The following is a 16,167-nucleotide window of genomic DNA, read 5'->3' as shown; positions in this document are numbered from 1 at the left end:
GAAAGGAGCCTTTAAACTGGTACATGCAGAGAGAAAGTTTATGCTGTGGTTCAGGCTTTCTTGCTAATTTACCTTTTCTTTAATGCATTGAGACTCAAGTGCGCATGTGTATAGATACCTTAGGTTTGGAGCTGTGTGAGGGCTCCTGATGGTATCTTTAGAACTGCTGACAATTAAAAATGATGAGTACTAGGAAATTTTGTTCCAGCAAGAAGGTATATTTTGCAGAAGCCCTGCTCATATGCAGATGGTACAAGCATTTCGCCTATTCTAGTAACTTGATAAGTAAGCAACTGTTACAGAGAATTTCTTGCTGATGCCCAGATATAATCTAAAAGAAACCAGAAATAATTCCTTTGGCAAAACTGATTCTATAGTGCTGTTTTTTATTATGCTTCTCTTCCTATATTCCAAATGGGTGAATCTCTTACAAAAATAACTAAATAATGGAGGAGTAATCAAAAGTATTATAATGCCATAAAATAGAATTTTGAATATTGTCTGATACTGTGAAGAGCTGATACTGTAATTTTCGGTCAAGCTCATTATGTTTAAAAATGTATGCAATACTAGCACAGATTATTAGCTGGATAAATCTGATCCTTCCTGATATTTCACCACCCATGTTTTAATATTATCAAGAGATACTGTGCAAATCATAGTTGGAGGAGAGAAATTAAGGACTAGTACACAATACAGAATGCTGCATATTTTTCTACTCGGTGCCTTTTCTATATATGTATGTTTCAAGCAAGAAAATTTACTTTCAATAAGTTATTTCACTTTGAGGTTGTTCTCAGGATGTGAAAACAAAGAACAAATTCTACTTCTGACCTATCATATTAGCAGACACTTCTACAAAGTGCCAGTAGATTCCTACTAATTTAGGGCACTGATTCCTTTTAATTCAAGGACTTGATGGTTTCTTCTTGGCTAGGAGGTTATTAGAAGTTTTCTGACCTTGTAATCTGACTGCTGTTTGTCATGACTGTTTCTTGACAACACAGTAAACTTTGAAAGTCATTTGGAGTAGATTGTGTTTTCAGAATGTATCTACATCAGGTTTTTGGCTTCTTTTGAAACCAGGTATTTAAATGCATATTGTTGAGAAGGAGTTCTGAAGAAAGAGTAAAATTCTACCAGATACACTTAGAAGCAGCACAACCTTTCACTGCAGAAAGCTCAAGGCCATGAGGTAATTTCAGCTCTGTCTAAAGGTGAAAAGCAGTACACCTGTTTTTAGGTTTGTTGTGTGGCTATGTTAGCATAACCATTGCAGATACCATTTTAGGCTTCAACTTGGATGAAACTTCATAAAGTTTAACTCAATGTTTACTTACTTTCTTTTCATCTGTATTGCTGCTAAATATTCCTAGTAATGAATCTCTCTTTCCCAAGGTTATTCATGTGTATAGCTAGAAGATGTTTTGTATGATTGCCAGAGACAATTCTAAGCAGGTTTTTTCACAATGTTCTAAAACATTGTGAAATTTAGGTTCTATTTTTTAATTTAATTTATTAATGTTTAAAAGGTTATGTACAGAATTCTGTAGTTTCAATACTTTGCAATGTTTCATCTGCTCCACATATCAACATAAAGGATTGTGTAAGCTGTCAGAAATCTTCACAGAATTTGAGGAACATTTGCACAAAGGTCATGTCCACCATCTTTCTACTGTTTTAAATTATATCCTAGGAACTCCACTTTAAAACATTGAATTGAATAGTAGGATGAATGCACAGCATGAGTATAGCAGTCTGTAAAATGCAGTAGTAGCCTATGACTTTGTCAAGAGAAAGGCGTGAAGATATGAATTTATCATGAGCTGGAAGTGTTCAATTTATACTCAGACTCGTCATTCCTCTTGACCTGCATATTCTTATTACATTCAAATTGCATTATTTGTTCTTGAATTATGGTTAAAAGTCTGTCTTCTCTCAGTCTATGGAGAAAACTGGTTTTTTCCAAAGAAAATTTTTTTGTTTTCTGTGTTATTATTACCATAGACTTTCTGTTGAGCTCTACATTGCTGTAGGTACTCAATTTACAACATTAATCATTCTGTTTCCAGCTCTTCCATTTCCAAATGGGGCTTAAAATCTATTTCTTGTAAAATATCTTCTTAGAAGGTTGAGGGGATTTTTTTGATTGTGTAATAGACATATTCGTGAGATCATGTTTATGAGATGCAGATTGAAATAACACGCAGGTTTTAATATAGCCATGGCCTTCAATTTTAAATGTCAGAAAATAATTTTTCCTTGAAAAATACTGATTTATAAATGTCATATACTGTATATTTTATTTGATTGCTCAAGGAAAATCACACATAGTATGAACTTGAACCCTTTTGCTCAAGGCCCCAAGCCCAGGTTGAATGTGGCTCTGAGCAACAGCTTCATCTAGTGAGAGGTGCCCCAGCAGGGGGTATGGAACTGGGTGATCTTTAAGGTCCCTTCCAGTACTAGGCATTCCGTGGTTCTATAATTCTATGAAAAAGAGAACTTGAAAGCACCGTTCTTGTCAACTAGTACGTTGTCATCAGGAGACTTGTAAAAGGGTAAACCAAAAGAGTTCTCTGTTTTCTGTTACTGCGTTACAAAGGAGACAGCTCACTGTTTCTGAATTTTTGTGTATTTGTTCTTTTGCAAGTCATTGTTGAATATCTGTACTAGGTAAGAGTTGTGCTCCAACACTTGAGCCACTTAATATTATTATCTGAAACAAGAAAGAATAATGAAGCTAATCTGCAGCATAGTCTTACAGGTTTTCATTTTTAACTTTGCCTAGTAACTACTCAATTTATCAAGAGAAAAATAATTTTATACCAGATACAAAAATTTAAAATATAGTGTTATGTTTTCCTTCTTTTTAAGTCAAACCTATAGTTGTGGGTATTTGTAAAATGTGAAATTTATGGTGTAGACTTAAAAAAAAAATGGTTAGAAGCACAGTTAGGAGATTAGCATAAGACATCATCCTCAGAATTGCCTATTGTTGAAACATCTTCAGTTTCCAGTGTCTCTGCTATCTAAAAAAGGAAGAGGCAAGTACTAATGTTCAAAGATTTCCTTTCAGTATCCATGTCTCAAGACTGCAGTCAGCTAGAAAGACTTTACACTGAAACTACCTTTCCACTGTAGAATTATCTTCAAAGATTCTGTCTCTCAGCTTTGGTTTGTGTCTCAGATCTTTTCAGATGACATAAACACAATGCCCTTTGCTCAGCACTTGCTAAATCAAACACAAGTTTTCCTGTGCACAGAGAAATCCCCTTTCAGTTGGGATCAAAATCTGGTGCATTTTTTTTCCCATTGTTTGATGTGTTAATTGAAACTGAATAATGCAAAAAATGACGTGATAAATCCAGTGAGCATATGCTTGTTACAGCAAATATTAGCTTCATTTGCTACAACAGTGCTTGAAGCTCCTATTCACAGAATCTGAACTTTGACACTACTGTTCTTACTCTAGTTCTAGTAGGTTAGTATTCTGCATTACCACATACAGAGCTTATTTTTGATCCTTTGACTTGAAGGATTGCAGAGGCAATCCTTTTTTCACCCTCAGTAAGTGAGGGAAGCATCTTATGTCACTAGAATCTCTGCAGCTGGATCACAGGTCTCTCCAACAACCTAATCCACTTTGTAAAAAACTTGAACGTGGATTATTTAGAAGACTGGTGGGGAAGGTATAGCTCATTAAAGACAGTTCCACTTTGGGGGAAAAAACAAACACAGATGCTTAATTTCAGACCCACTTGAGATTTTTTGGAGAGGGAGGAAGGGTTTCATAGAAACAAGTTATTTATTGGGTTGGCATATCTATATGATGGGACACACTGAGGGTGATAATGGTGAAAATGAAAGATTGGAAAGCAAATATCTCGTCCCTGGCCCTGCAGGGGCAAATACATCCTCTCTGCCACTTACTTTCTGTTCTTTCTGGCTGGGTAATTTATTTCAATGTTACATTTTACATCAGCAGTTTTCTGTGTTTTCTTCTGTTACCTCGAGTTCCAGAGTCCCTTTTTGCTCCATAGAAAGTTCTTACTTGACCCTTCTTTGCTTGTTCCACCTGATCATATCCATTTATTCATCAGAAAAGAAGGAATCAAACTCTCTCTGCATAGAATTGTTGTCTTCAAGAAGACCATGTTACACCCTTTCCTCTTTTTTCTTGACCTGCGCTCATGTGGCAAAATAATGCAGGCTGCAATACTTCTGTGGTGAATTTTAGAGAACAGAACTAGATCTGTATTTTTTATATATTCCTGTATGAATGCTTAATTTGTTTACTTTTTGACAAATTCTAGCTAGAGTAGCATGTCAAAAATATCCAAGTGTGTCAGGGCACATTTTACTACTGAGTTGGGAACAAACAGAAAACAAAGGAGAGCTACTTGCTTCTGTATGTGGTTCTTCACATTGCAATTTTTGCACTGTTTTTTATCTTGAAATGCACACAAGCTTATAAGTGAGAGGAAAAAACCACACTTGTCTGCAGTCACCATTAAAAGACTCAGTTATTTGTACATTCCTTTATCTTCTGATTTTCTATAATTAATGTAATATATAATGCGACCATAAAGATAAGGTTTTAGTTTTCTCTGTTAGCATTATGTTTGTCATAAAAATTCTGTAAAAGTAAAGCTTGAAGATTTTGTAGTATTTCATTTATTTTCCAAAAGAAAATATTAACTAGAAATTAGTGTAGAATCTGTTGCCAAAAGAGTTAAATAATTAGAAATTTGCTCAGTGCTAGCCATGTTGACCTCGAGTGGCTCAATTTGTGTATTCAAAATGTAAGAAGTTGGTGAAATGAAGTTTGTCAGGATTCAGAGATGAGAAAAAATGAAAGAAACCAAGAAACCATCTAACTAGCTAATTAGGATACAGTAGGATAGGATGAGAGTAATTGGTTCAGAAAGGAATGCTGTACCTGTTTAAGCTTCCCCAGATCAAAAAAAAATTATCCTCAGGATGCGCAGGTAGCTGTCTCCCCAGTGGAATGCAATTTAGTTGGTTTGTTTTAGTGTGACATACAGAGTTTGTATGTAGTGTGACATCTGTATATAAGGCATGTTTTGCATGTGCTGCAGCAAGGAGCATAAATCTTGGGAAAGGACAGCATCCTGTTTGCAAGGAGAATCTAAGCTATTCCATGAAATCATTAATGAGATGAGACCTCCTGTTTAGTTGATGGAACAGTTTTCTTTTGCACCACAAATCCTCCTGCAGTAAAGGGACTCTTTTTAAGAATAGGAGGAAGCAGATGTTAGTAGTGTGAGGATAAGGAAATCTCTTAAGATGTTGTCAACAGCACTTGGGTGACCCACTAAGCAACAGAATAAGAAAATAATTTATAAGTTCTTCTGTTTTAGAGGCCCCAAAAAATAAGGTGTGAAGCTAGACTGCTTGTCGTCACATGACAATCCTGACACACTAGGCATCTGGTGCTGCTCGTGTGTTTCATCAGGATGCTGACTGATGCAGAAATGTGAAGCAAGATTTGGTGAGTTGTAAAGGACAGGCTGTAATCCTGGAAGGTTTTAACTGCGCACCTAAGGCCTGAATCAATATCTTGCAAAAAAAAGATGTAGACAAATAAATGTTGTATGAACAAGTAACTTCTAGAACAACCAGTCTTAGAAACCAACAGGAAAAATACCGTTCTTTATTTTCTGTTGTGTGGTGTACAGGACTTAGTTCAGAAAGCAATAAAGAGGAAGTCTCTCTAATAGTTACCTCAGTACATTGAGGAGCCCATTGAGGAGCATTGTGCAGCTTGAAAGGAACCTCTGGAAGCTGTCGTATCATGCTGATCTTATTTCTCCATTTGATTTAGATCTCAACTATTTGACAACAGGGAGGTGGGAAACCCTTTCAAATTCCTTTCCACATTGAAGGCATACATCATTGCCTGCCCTCCCTTTATTCTTAGAGCTTATCATCTCACTACAAAAGCAGTCAAGTTGATAAAGCAGAATTTTTCCTTGGTAAACCCCTGCTAGCTGTTTCCAGTCACCTTCTTCTCCATTAGGTGGCTGGACATGACTTTCAGAATGATTTACTCTGTAATTTTCCTTGGAAAAAAGGTAGGGCCTGCCCACCTGCCTTTAGAAAATGAGTTCTGTAGTGATGTTTGCCTTTTTTTTTTCCTTCCCTTTTATTACATTTAAATAGTACCAGAAGAGTGTGGACCAAATAACTTGATCTAGGGATATTCACTTTTCAAAAAGGAAACCACATAAAAATGAAGCAACTAGTTAAAAAACCTCCAGCTCCCTCTTCAGGCACTAGGACAAGCAGTATAGAAAGTCTGTGAACAGTTGGAGACTGTTAAGAAAGATATGGTAGGTGAAGCCAAGATGAAATATGTGCTAAAATTTTAAAAAAAGGAAATAACACACCCTCCCCAAACTAACCTCCAGTCCAAAGTAATCTCTGAAGAATCACTGGGAATGTTTTTGTGGCCCTTGCAGAGAAAAGGTCATAATTTAAAACTCTAAGCTCATTTTGGTGAGAACAGGTAGGCCAATGGCAGGACAATGGAAATGGAAAGCTAAGAATGCTAAAAAGGCTCTTGAAAAGTGCTTAGGCTGCAGTATTAAAACTTTGCTTAAATAAAGTGAAAAATATGCCAGTTAGGAAATTTGTAAGTTTGCTTAGTGATAGAACTATAAAAAAACACACTGCATTTATAGGGGCATAAAGGAAGAGTTCACTGAATCACTGCCTCAGTCTTCCCTGGTGGAGATGTTATGAAGGTGCCAAAGCCTTGTGTATTCTTTGTAGCAGGTAGGTCAAAGGTGTTAGATCTGTTGGAAGTAACTGTACAGAAATTATGAGGTAAAGTTGATAAGTTATTTGTTAATATTTTGATTTTAATATCTTCCCACCCTGAGTAGTGTGAAGAAACTGCAGTATGAAATTACTGAACAGTTACCCCATTGTGAACAGCCCCTGTGCCAGCTGACTGACAGGTTGACACTGTAACTCCTATCTACAAAATGGCTCCTGAAGAATTCCCAGACCAGTCAGCCTGACTGCTTCCATACTTGGGGAAACGGCAGTCTGACTTTAGGAAAAAGAAGTAAGAAAGCCCCCAACAAGCCCAAGAAAGAGAAGTAAAAAAGCCCCCAACAAGCCCAAAATGGAGGGAGAGCGATATCATTACCATGGAGCGATACACAGTTTTGTTGAAGCAGCAGTGTGGATCCTAGGAAATCCTACATCATTAACCTGCAAATACAGAAGTATGACAGTACCATGTGGATAAAATCTGATCTGTATTTTCCAATTGTCTTTGACAAGACTTCATATGAGAAGTTATGAATGATTTCCATTCCTGCAAGTTTGGGGAAAAGGTCCTTTCAGCAACAGGAAACCAGTTAAAGTAGGGGAAACAAAGGATAATGCTTACACGCCAGTTTCAGGATGGAAAATTGGAATCAGGCTGCAGAAACTGTTAGGCTTGTGCTCTCTCCTGAGTAGCATCTGCTTTTGCCTCTGTTGGAGACAGAGCACTGGTGATGGATGAACCCAGCGTTGGCCTAGCCCAGTTGGGCATTTCTAGCATTCATGCAAGCCAGGCATTGACTTTTACGGGTTGGATCTTGTATTACACATGGTAATTTCTTGTCTAGGCTTTCCTGAAATATTTCCAGCTTAGATATATCATACAAACAGTTGGAGACTGTTTCACAATCAAATGGATTTATTTGGAAGCACTTCAGATATTCATACTATAAACCTACCCTTTAAATTATTTCATATAATTTACTTATTTCTTCATGTCTTTAAGCACCTGAAAAAAATTATGCAAAAGTAAAAAATCTTTTACAGTTTTCATTGTGTGTTTGTCACTTAGTGTGTAGGGAAGCAGTTTGTATATACGTATAAGCATAAATGTGTGTTCATTCAAATACTGTTCTTTGGAGTTGAAAAAGATAACATGTTTAGAAGATAAAGGTTCAAGCAGGAAAGATTTGACAGCAGTGTTGAACAAACTCATCATCCAATCTGGTGACTATTAATTAGCAATTGAGTGTTACATTCTAAAGCAGGCAGTTAACTAGGCTATCAGAGGATAAAGTTTTGTTCAGCAGTTAGATGCTGCTGTTCAGAGTACAGCAGAAAATGCTGTGAGGAAATTGGCAATTGAACCGGCAGAAAAGAGCTGGAATAATGTGTATTTGTATTAGGATATAAGGTTATATTTTAGGCACAATCTGCTCATTAAATGACTCTGTTATGTGTATCCAAGGCTAAAACAGGTGTGGATACTATTGCTGAAATAGTGCTCAACTATATAATAAACATTTTTGTCAGAATACAAAAGTAGAAATTAAGCATTTAAATGAATGTATTTCATTCTAGCATTTCCCAGTTTGTCTTTGAAATTTTTAGCGTTGGAATCCTGGCAGTGTTTTTGTATGTAATTTTAATAAAATGAAAACCAGTAATTAAGCTATTTCATTGTACAGACCTTCACTGGCTGATTCTGATGAATAAACTATTATTCATTGGTATATATATATTATATATGTATATAAAATATATCAATTTATTTATATAAATAAACTATACATTATTTATATATAACTATATATAAATATATATACATATAAACAAATAAATATAAATATATAAAATATATATTTATAAATATAATTATACATAAATTTATTTATGTAAATGAACTATAAAATATATATAAACTATATATAATATAAATTTATATAAATAAACTATTATTTATATATAACTATATAAAATATATATAAATATAAACAAATACATATAAATTTTTATAAAGATAAATATTTATAAATATAGATAAATTTATTTATATAAATAAACTATATTATATATTATTTATAATAATAAACTATTATGATAGTAATGATAATAGACTAGGGATAAGGGGGGAAAGATTTTGTTTACAGGTTTCTCAAATAGTCAGTGGAAAAAAGCAGGAGCAGTGGGGTAAATCAGCACAAGGTTGCTGGTGTTTTCCTCTGAGACTGAATACTAATTCCCATGTTAACAAAATTCCAACTCTTAATGGTCTCCTTTTAAGCTCAGAGAGTTTTCGTGGTATAAAGGAGTGGCTGAAACTTCTTAGTGTTATGTTACAACTGACATTATATCTGAATTTTGTAAATTCTGCTGTTGTACAAATGACTCTTTATGTTTCAAGTATGCTAAGTGTCATCAAATTAGAACTAATTCCTGGGTGTTGTCAACTTTTTCTTCAGGGATATATTGATACTGTTTTGATTTTTTTTTTAATTGTTTTATTGGCATCTATGTGATTGTTCCATGGTTCTTACTTTTTTGTTCTCTCTTTTGTAGACTTAATCTTGAAGAAGAATTAAATCAGATGAAAGTACACCAATCTGTAGGTAGGTTCACAATACAGGAGTTTAACTTTGTTTACCAGAAGAAGGGAAGGCATAGTATTTCATATGTGTCTATGTACTGTATTAGAAATTTTAATTCAAATTTATTTTCTCTCCAAAGTTTAATTTCTGTTTCTTTCATGTGTATTTCTTAAGCAAAGGTGACATATCTTCTTTAAAAGTGTGTTTACATAGAATCATGGAGTGGCTTGGCTTCAAAGGGACCTAAAGATCATCAAATCCAACCCTTCTGCCATAGTCAGGGATGGCTTCCACTCGACCAGGTTGCTCAAAGCCCCATCCAGCCTGGCCTTGAATACTTCCAGGAAGGGGGCATCCATATCTTCCCTGGGCAACTTGTGCCTCACTACCCTTGTATTAAGGGATTTCTTCTAAATATCTAACCTAAATCTACTTTGTACCTGTTTAAAGCCATTAAAGATCTCTATATGCCTATTAAATTAATGACATTGTTCCACATTTATTTACATCACAGAATCGCAGAATCAGCCAGGTTGGAAAGAACCTCTGAGATCATCAAGTCCAACCCTTGATCCACTCCCACTGTGGTTACCAGACCATGGCACTGAATGCCACATCAGTCTCTCCTTAAAAACCCCCAGGGACAGAGAATCCATCACCTCCCCGGGCAGCCCATTCCAATGCCTGATCACCCTCTCTGTGAAGAAATTCTTTCTAATATCCAACCTAAACCTCCCCCGGCACAACTTAAGCCCATGCCCTCTTGTCTTACTGATAGCTGTCTGGGAGAAGAGACCAAACCCCCCTGGCTACAACCTCCTTTCAGGGAGTTGTAGAGAGCGATGAGGTCTCCCCTGAGCCGCCTCTTCTCCAGGCTGAACAGCCCCAGCTCCCTCAGCCCTTTCTCACAGGACTTGTGCTGGATCCCTTCACAGCCTCCCTGCTCTTCTCTGGACCTGCTCTAGCACCTCAATCTCCTTCCTCAACTGAGTGGCCCAGAACTGGACACAGGACTTAAGTTGTGGCCTCACCAGGGCTGAGTACAGGGGCAGAATCCTTTCCCTGGACCTGCTGGCCACACTGTTCCTGATACAGGCCAGGATGCCACTGGCCTTCTTGGCCACCTGGGCACACTGCTGGCTCCTGTTCAGCTTCCTGTCAATCCAGACTCCCAGGTCCCTCTCTATCTGGCTGCTCTCAGCCACTCTGTGCCCAGCTTGGAGCTCCCCATGGGGTTGTTGTGGCCAAAATGCAGGACCCGGCACTTGGCCGTGTTGAACCTCATCCCATTGGAATCAGCCCAACTCTCCAGTTTGTGGAGATTTATATTTTTTAAGTTTTTTTTTTAATATTTTATTCTTAATCAATATTTCATATTGATTTATTGCAGGTTCTTAGTAATAAAGCAGCACCATTCTATATCTCAGTTTTTTGCTGGTTTTTTTTTATTTTTTATATATAACGTTGTCCACTTGAATGAAGAAATGAAGTGGGTTTTTTTCCCCCCTTTATTTTAAGTATATTTCATAATAATCGTAAAGTGGAGTAGAACATGGCTACAGAAGACCTATCTTTTGGTCAGCTTTTTATGTGTTACTTTCACAGCCGCAGAAAGAGCTGAATGGAACTAGTGAAGTTTTCAAATTCTGACTTTAAAAATCACTTTTTTATTCTTACCAGATTAGTCAATCTTTACACAGAGCGAAGTGGAAAGGCAACTAGCAGTGCAAAAGAGTTGAGGGCCTGCTGCACAGCAGCAATGCTTTTCAAAAAACCAGTCAGATCCCTGAAACTGCCATGAATGTTTAGTTCTTTAACAATTAGTCTTTTATTCCTTCGTTTTTACTATCTTTTCAGATTAAAACATATCTCCTTCCTAAAATTTATGGGCGTGGATGCACTGGTTTGGTTATTGGTGTGATAATTCAATGTTGTTATATTGGGACTGACAGAAAGTGTTAAGTTACTAGTATGTTAGGCAAATTTTGTTAACCTCTCTCAGCATTTTTGCTTATAGGTATCACTTACATTAATAGGAAATTTTTGATAAGGTACAAAATCAAGTCCAAATATATGTATTAAGCAGCACTTATTGTGGCATACAAGACCGAGCTGATTCCAGCCATTCCCAAACTTCTACCAAACTTCTGCCAGTTAAAGTATAAAATAATAGTTGCTAACCTATTTAGAAGATAAAGGTTCAAGCAGGAAAGATTTGAAAATACCCTTAATTCACTCCTTTGCATTAATGTAATATTTAGTAGAATGTTTTTTCAAGGAAGCATTTTGCCATTCAGTGTCAAAAATGAACATGCAATGAGGAGTCAGGATAATGTGGAGGTACAGGCCACTGTAGTCTGTGCTATAGAAATGAGTCATTGATGATGAATGAGTCATGGAAAATAAAACAAGTGCAACAGAAATGAACTTGTGAAGACAGTGGAATGATCCTGAAAATAGTGCGAGTCTTACATGTCATACAAAATGAGTTACTTTACCTTCATGTTAGATTGCAGGATGTAATTACAATTTTTAGTTACAGCTGAGTCAGAGGTGCTTTAAAATACTGTGTATACTGAAAAAATTTGTTTTTAAAACCCTTAATTTAGCAAATAGTCTGATTGTCTTTGTGCGTTATCAGAGGAGGAGTTTATAAACATAAAGTTTTGTGCAGCAGTTAGATGCTGCTGTTCAGAGTACAACTCTGAAAAACTGTGAAACTACAACCTCAGGTCTGTTGTCTGTATTTTCTGCAAATTCAAATTTCATATAGTCAAAAACAGTTTCCCTGTGTACCTGTTTGCATCAAACATTCTAATATCAAAGGATAAATTCTGACACACGTTGCTGACCTACCCTGTGTAGAAAATGTAGTCTCCTGTTATATTGCTTGATGAGGTATCAGTTGTGTTTGCCACGAAGAGGTAGTGGATAGCTTTGTTGGTCTTCTGTATCATTTTCAAACCCTGACGGTCAAACATGAAGGAGGTCAGGGGAAAAAAAAATCCCTCTTGCTGCCCTTCCAAATTTCTTTTCTCTTCAGACTGTTGTCCAGGATGTCTCTCACTATTACCAATTATCTTCCAGAAGTCATCAAATCCAAATTCATTATTGATGCCATTCATGTCATTATCTGTGTATGAATGTAAAGAATGTGTTAGCAGGTAGTCATTCCTTTTCCTCCAAATGCAGGAAAGTTTGTGTCCATCTGATCCTCTTCAGGAAAATAGCAAGTGCCTCATTGAAATAATTTAAATTGCTGGCCCTCAGTTGCTTCAGGGAGACAGTTTGAAGCCTTCTTTCCTTATGAGACTTCTGAATCTACTGTGTGGATGGTTCATGTAGGTACTCTATGAGTGGCCAACAGCTCTGGTTGAAACGGATGTTTTTTTCTCTGTTTAAAAAGGCTTTCTGCAAATACTAATAGTGAGCTGTAGTTCAAGTACCATTGTGAAAGCAGTGTTGAACAAACTCATCATCCAGTCTGGTGACTATTAATTAGGAATTCAGTGTTAGATTCTAAAGCAGGCAGTTAGCTATTTTTTCTCAGTGGGACATAAGTATACTTCTATAAGACCACAGTAATTTGATGGCTGAAGATGGTGGGATTTATGACTTGTGGGTCTATTCCTTGAGGGAAAGCTTGGCAATTTTTAAGTAGAGTATGATGGGTAGAGCATATGTCTTGCTGGGTAAACTGATATGATGGATCTTCCTGCTCTCACAGACAGGCAGACATTATAGGCAATGCTATTTCATTGCCTGCCTAACCTGTGCCTGTAAACAATTTCATAACAATTAGAAGGGAGGAAGGGAGAAGGGGGATGAATAGGCCATTTATTTTCTGCTCAGTAGAAAGCACTGGTGACCTTTGGCTTTTCTTTATGTTGCTCGTGGCTTCTGTGAAAATACTTAACATGCATCTATTCTATAATTTTTTCAGTAGTATTCTTTATTCTCTGCATATGTTTATTTATAGGTAGAGTTTTAAGTTGTATTTTAAAACATCCACATGATAAATGTAACAACTGTGTGTGCTTTGATCAGTTTCTTTGACTATGGGAAATAGTTTTTTCTTTTCAGTGGAGTACAGTAAATGCAGATATAAAAGCAACAGCAGAGATTCAAATGAGTGAATATTTAGAAAAAGATGAAAAGCGTGTTCATATTATCTTTGTGTGTTACTTAAAGAATGTTGTAAATGTATGCAGTACCACTGTGCTGGGGGACTGTAGGCTGAAATAACATGGGAACTAACATATTAATATCAAGGTAAAGGTACATATTCCCCAGATACATAGTTTTACCTTTTTCAGCTTTTATTATCTTTAGAATAGTGTTCCATTTATTTCATGAGTACAGAAGTATTAATTGGCCGTGACATGTTCCAAAGACAAAAGAAAGGTCTAATTCACTCTAACAAACTTGTTAGTCACTGTTTATGTCAAGAGGATTGTGAATCTACAGAGAGTAATGCTGTTTTCTTCTACACTTGCTTTGTTTGTAAATCAAAAGTTTTTAAGTGACCTGCAGTGTCTGCTTGTAGTTTGAAATGATACTTCTAAAGCAGACCTCCACTGTGTAGCACAGATATTTTTCCCTTATTTTTCCCTTTAAGTTAATTTGTGAGGAAGAAGGGCAAGAGAAGAATCGTCAATATTGTGGTGTTTTTAGAGTGTTGGGATTTTTTGTTCTTAAACATAATTATTTCATATTCTAAGAAAAAAATCTTTCTGTGATGTGTATTTGTTCATTTGTGTGAGCAGTGGGCAATTTGTCAATGCTAATCTTTTGGTTCAGATCTAAAACAGATGTATTTTACTTCTGATTTACCGTATGTATCAGTACTTCTAAACTTTAACTTGGCATTCTTCTCTGTAAATAGGTCTAATTTTTAACTTTTTGTCTGGCTTTGTGGAATTTTTAGGACCTAAAGTGCAGAGCTGTCTCTGAGTGATGCTAAGTCATATTCACTTACATTAGTCATATCAGTTTCTAATTGTTATGAATATACAGTACTAAAATGTAACAATTTGTGTGATTTATCTGGTGAAGTAAATGCTTTTTCACTTAACAAAAAAGGGGTTTAAAGTTTTCATCCATCCTAACTCTGTTACTGTGTGCTTTGTTCACCAATCACTCTGATCCTCCTAGCAGGGGGCAAGACCTAGAGAACAAAACTGCTAGTGACTGTGTAGATAAAAAGGCAATGAATTCTGCTTTTAAGGCATAGAGGGAATAGTCTATAAAAGAATAAAGATCAGAATGAAAGTACTGCATCTTTAACCTGCAGATCTATTGTACCTTTGAAAAGCTTGTACTCTGAAAAAAAAATACTGTGATGCTACAAAGATTCATAATTATGTGACAGAACACTTTGAAAAGAGGTCATGCTTTAGAAACTTACCAAAAAGCTTGTCAAGAAAATAGACCACATTATAAATTGTTGTAGTGGTAAAGAATGCATTTCATTATATTGTCTTATCTATTCTTTTAGTGAAGTATTAGGTGTCTCAATATACTTTGTTTATTTTCTGATAGAGACGTATTATTTCTTTTTCTGACAGAAACACTTTTTAAACTTAATGAAGATGATGAGGTCAAGAATAGTACTCTAAAGAAGAATATGAAAGATGTTCCATACCAGACATTACAGAAGGTAAGATACCAACACCAGCAAACAGGTCTAAATTTTAATGTAAGAATCATACAGATTTGGCAGTATTTGTGAATTTAGGCTATGGTTTTCCTTTCCTCAAAAATTTGGATTTCCAAAATTGTATCAGAAATGAGTCCTAGTGAAGCTGCTGTGAGGTTATTGTTAGTTAAACTTGATTAATGTCAGAGAAAATGAAAAGAATAGTTACAGTAATCATGTTAAAAACAAAAGGATTACCTAAATTGGAAGTAATATGCATACTTAGCACTTCACCATTTTTAAGTTCAGAAACCTTCATTTCTTTTGCTGACTAGTAAAGTTTGCATATCAGATGTTGATCTCCACAGAGCTTTTGCTACAGTATAAAACTGATGCATAACAGTGATAAATCCACGTTTAACTGTGTTTAAATTTTAGCACAACATTGCATATGCAAATATTTTTTACATATGTGATTTTATCACTCTTTTCACAAGATAATACCATATGCATTTAGTGTTCTTTGGTTTAGTAAATATAATGAGTATTTAATCTTTACTGCTCAGCGTTCTACATGTTTTACCTCATGCAGTAACAAGATGTTCTTAACTAGTTGCTATTTGTATTGATATTTGTAATATACACAAGTAGTTTAGTATGTTAACAGGTGTTCACTTAAGAGAGCTCACTTGTATTTTACCATATGTTTTGTTTGCTGCAAAAAAAGACATCCTTCAAACAATATCATGCTTTTTTTTGTCATTTTGCAAAACAATATTTGTTTAATTACTTATAAATCTTCAAAAGCATGCCAGAATGAAATAAACACAAATCTGTAACTTTGAATGTCAGTTTGGGTATGTCTGTTTTTTTATTTGTGAATTAACTTGTAGGAAGTATGGTAATTTACAACAGATGATGTGATTGCTTATACTTGTAACACTTGCCATATGGTCAGGCAATGAAGGCTGTCATCTTGTTATTACTGAATGACAAACATCATGTTAAAATAATAACACACAGAATAGGAAGTGTTCACATTCATTTATATTAAGGTAGAGTGAGTAATTGAAATAATATGAATGCTACCATCTGAAATGTCACACAGTTTATGCTAGCTTATCATCTTGATTTTAGAAC

The 16,167-nt window shown here is 35.6% G+C and overlaps 1 protein-coding gene across 1 annotated transcript in view; it reads left to right on the top strand.

Moving 5' to 3' along the window:
- The window catches only part of CNTLN (centlein), a 178,812-nt gene that overhangs the window by 100,513 nt on the left and 62,132 nt on the right, over positions 1 to 16,167 (top strand). The window contains 2 exon segments of the mRNA XM_030467597.1: positions 9,361 to 9,410; positions 14,957 to 15,048. Coding sequence (XP_030323457.1) covers positions 9,361 to 9,410; positions 14,957 to 15,048 — 142 coding nt within the window.

Source organism: Calypte anna, chromosome Z, assembly GCF_003957555.1.
Source record: "Calypte anna isolate BGI_N300 chromosome Z, bCalAnn1_v1.p, whole genome shotgun sequence".
NCBI classification, from domain to species: domain Eukaryota; kingdom Metazoa; phylum Chordata; class Aves; order Apodiformes; family Trochilidae; genus Calypte; species Calypte anna.
This window is presented reverse-complemented; position numbering and strand designations above follow the sequence as displayed.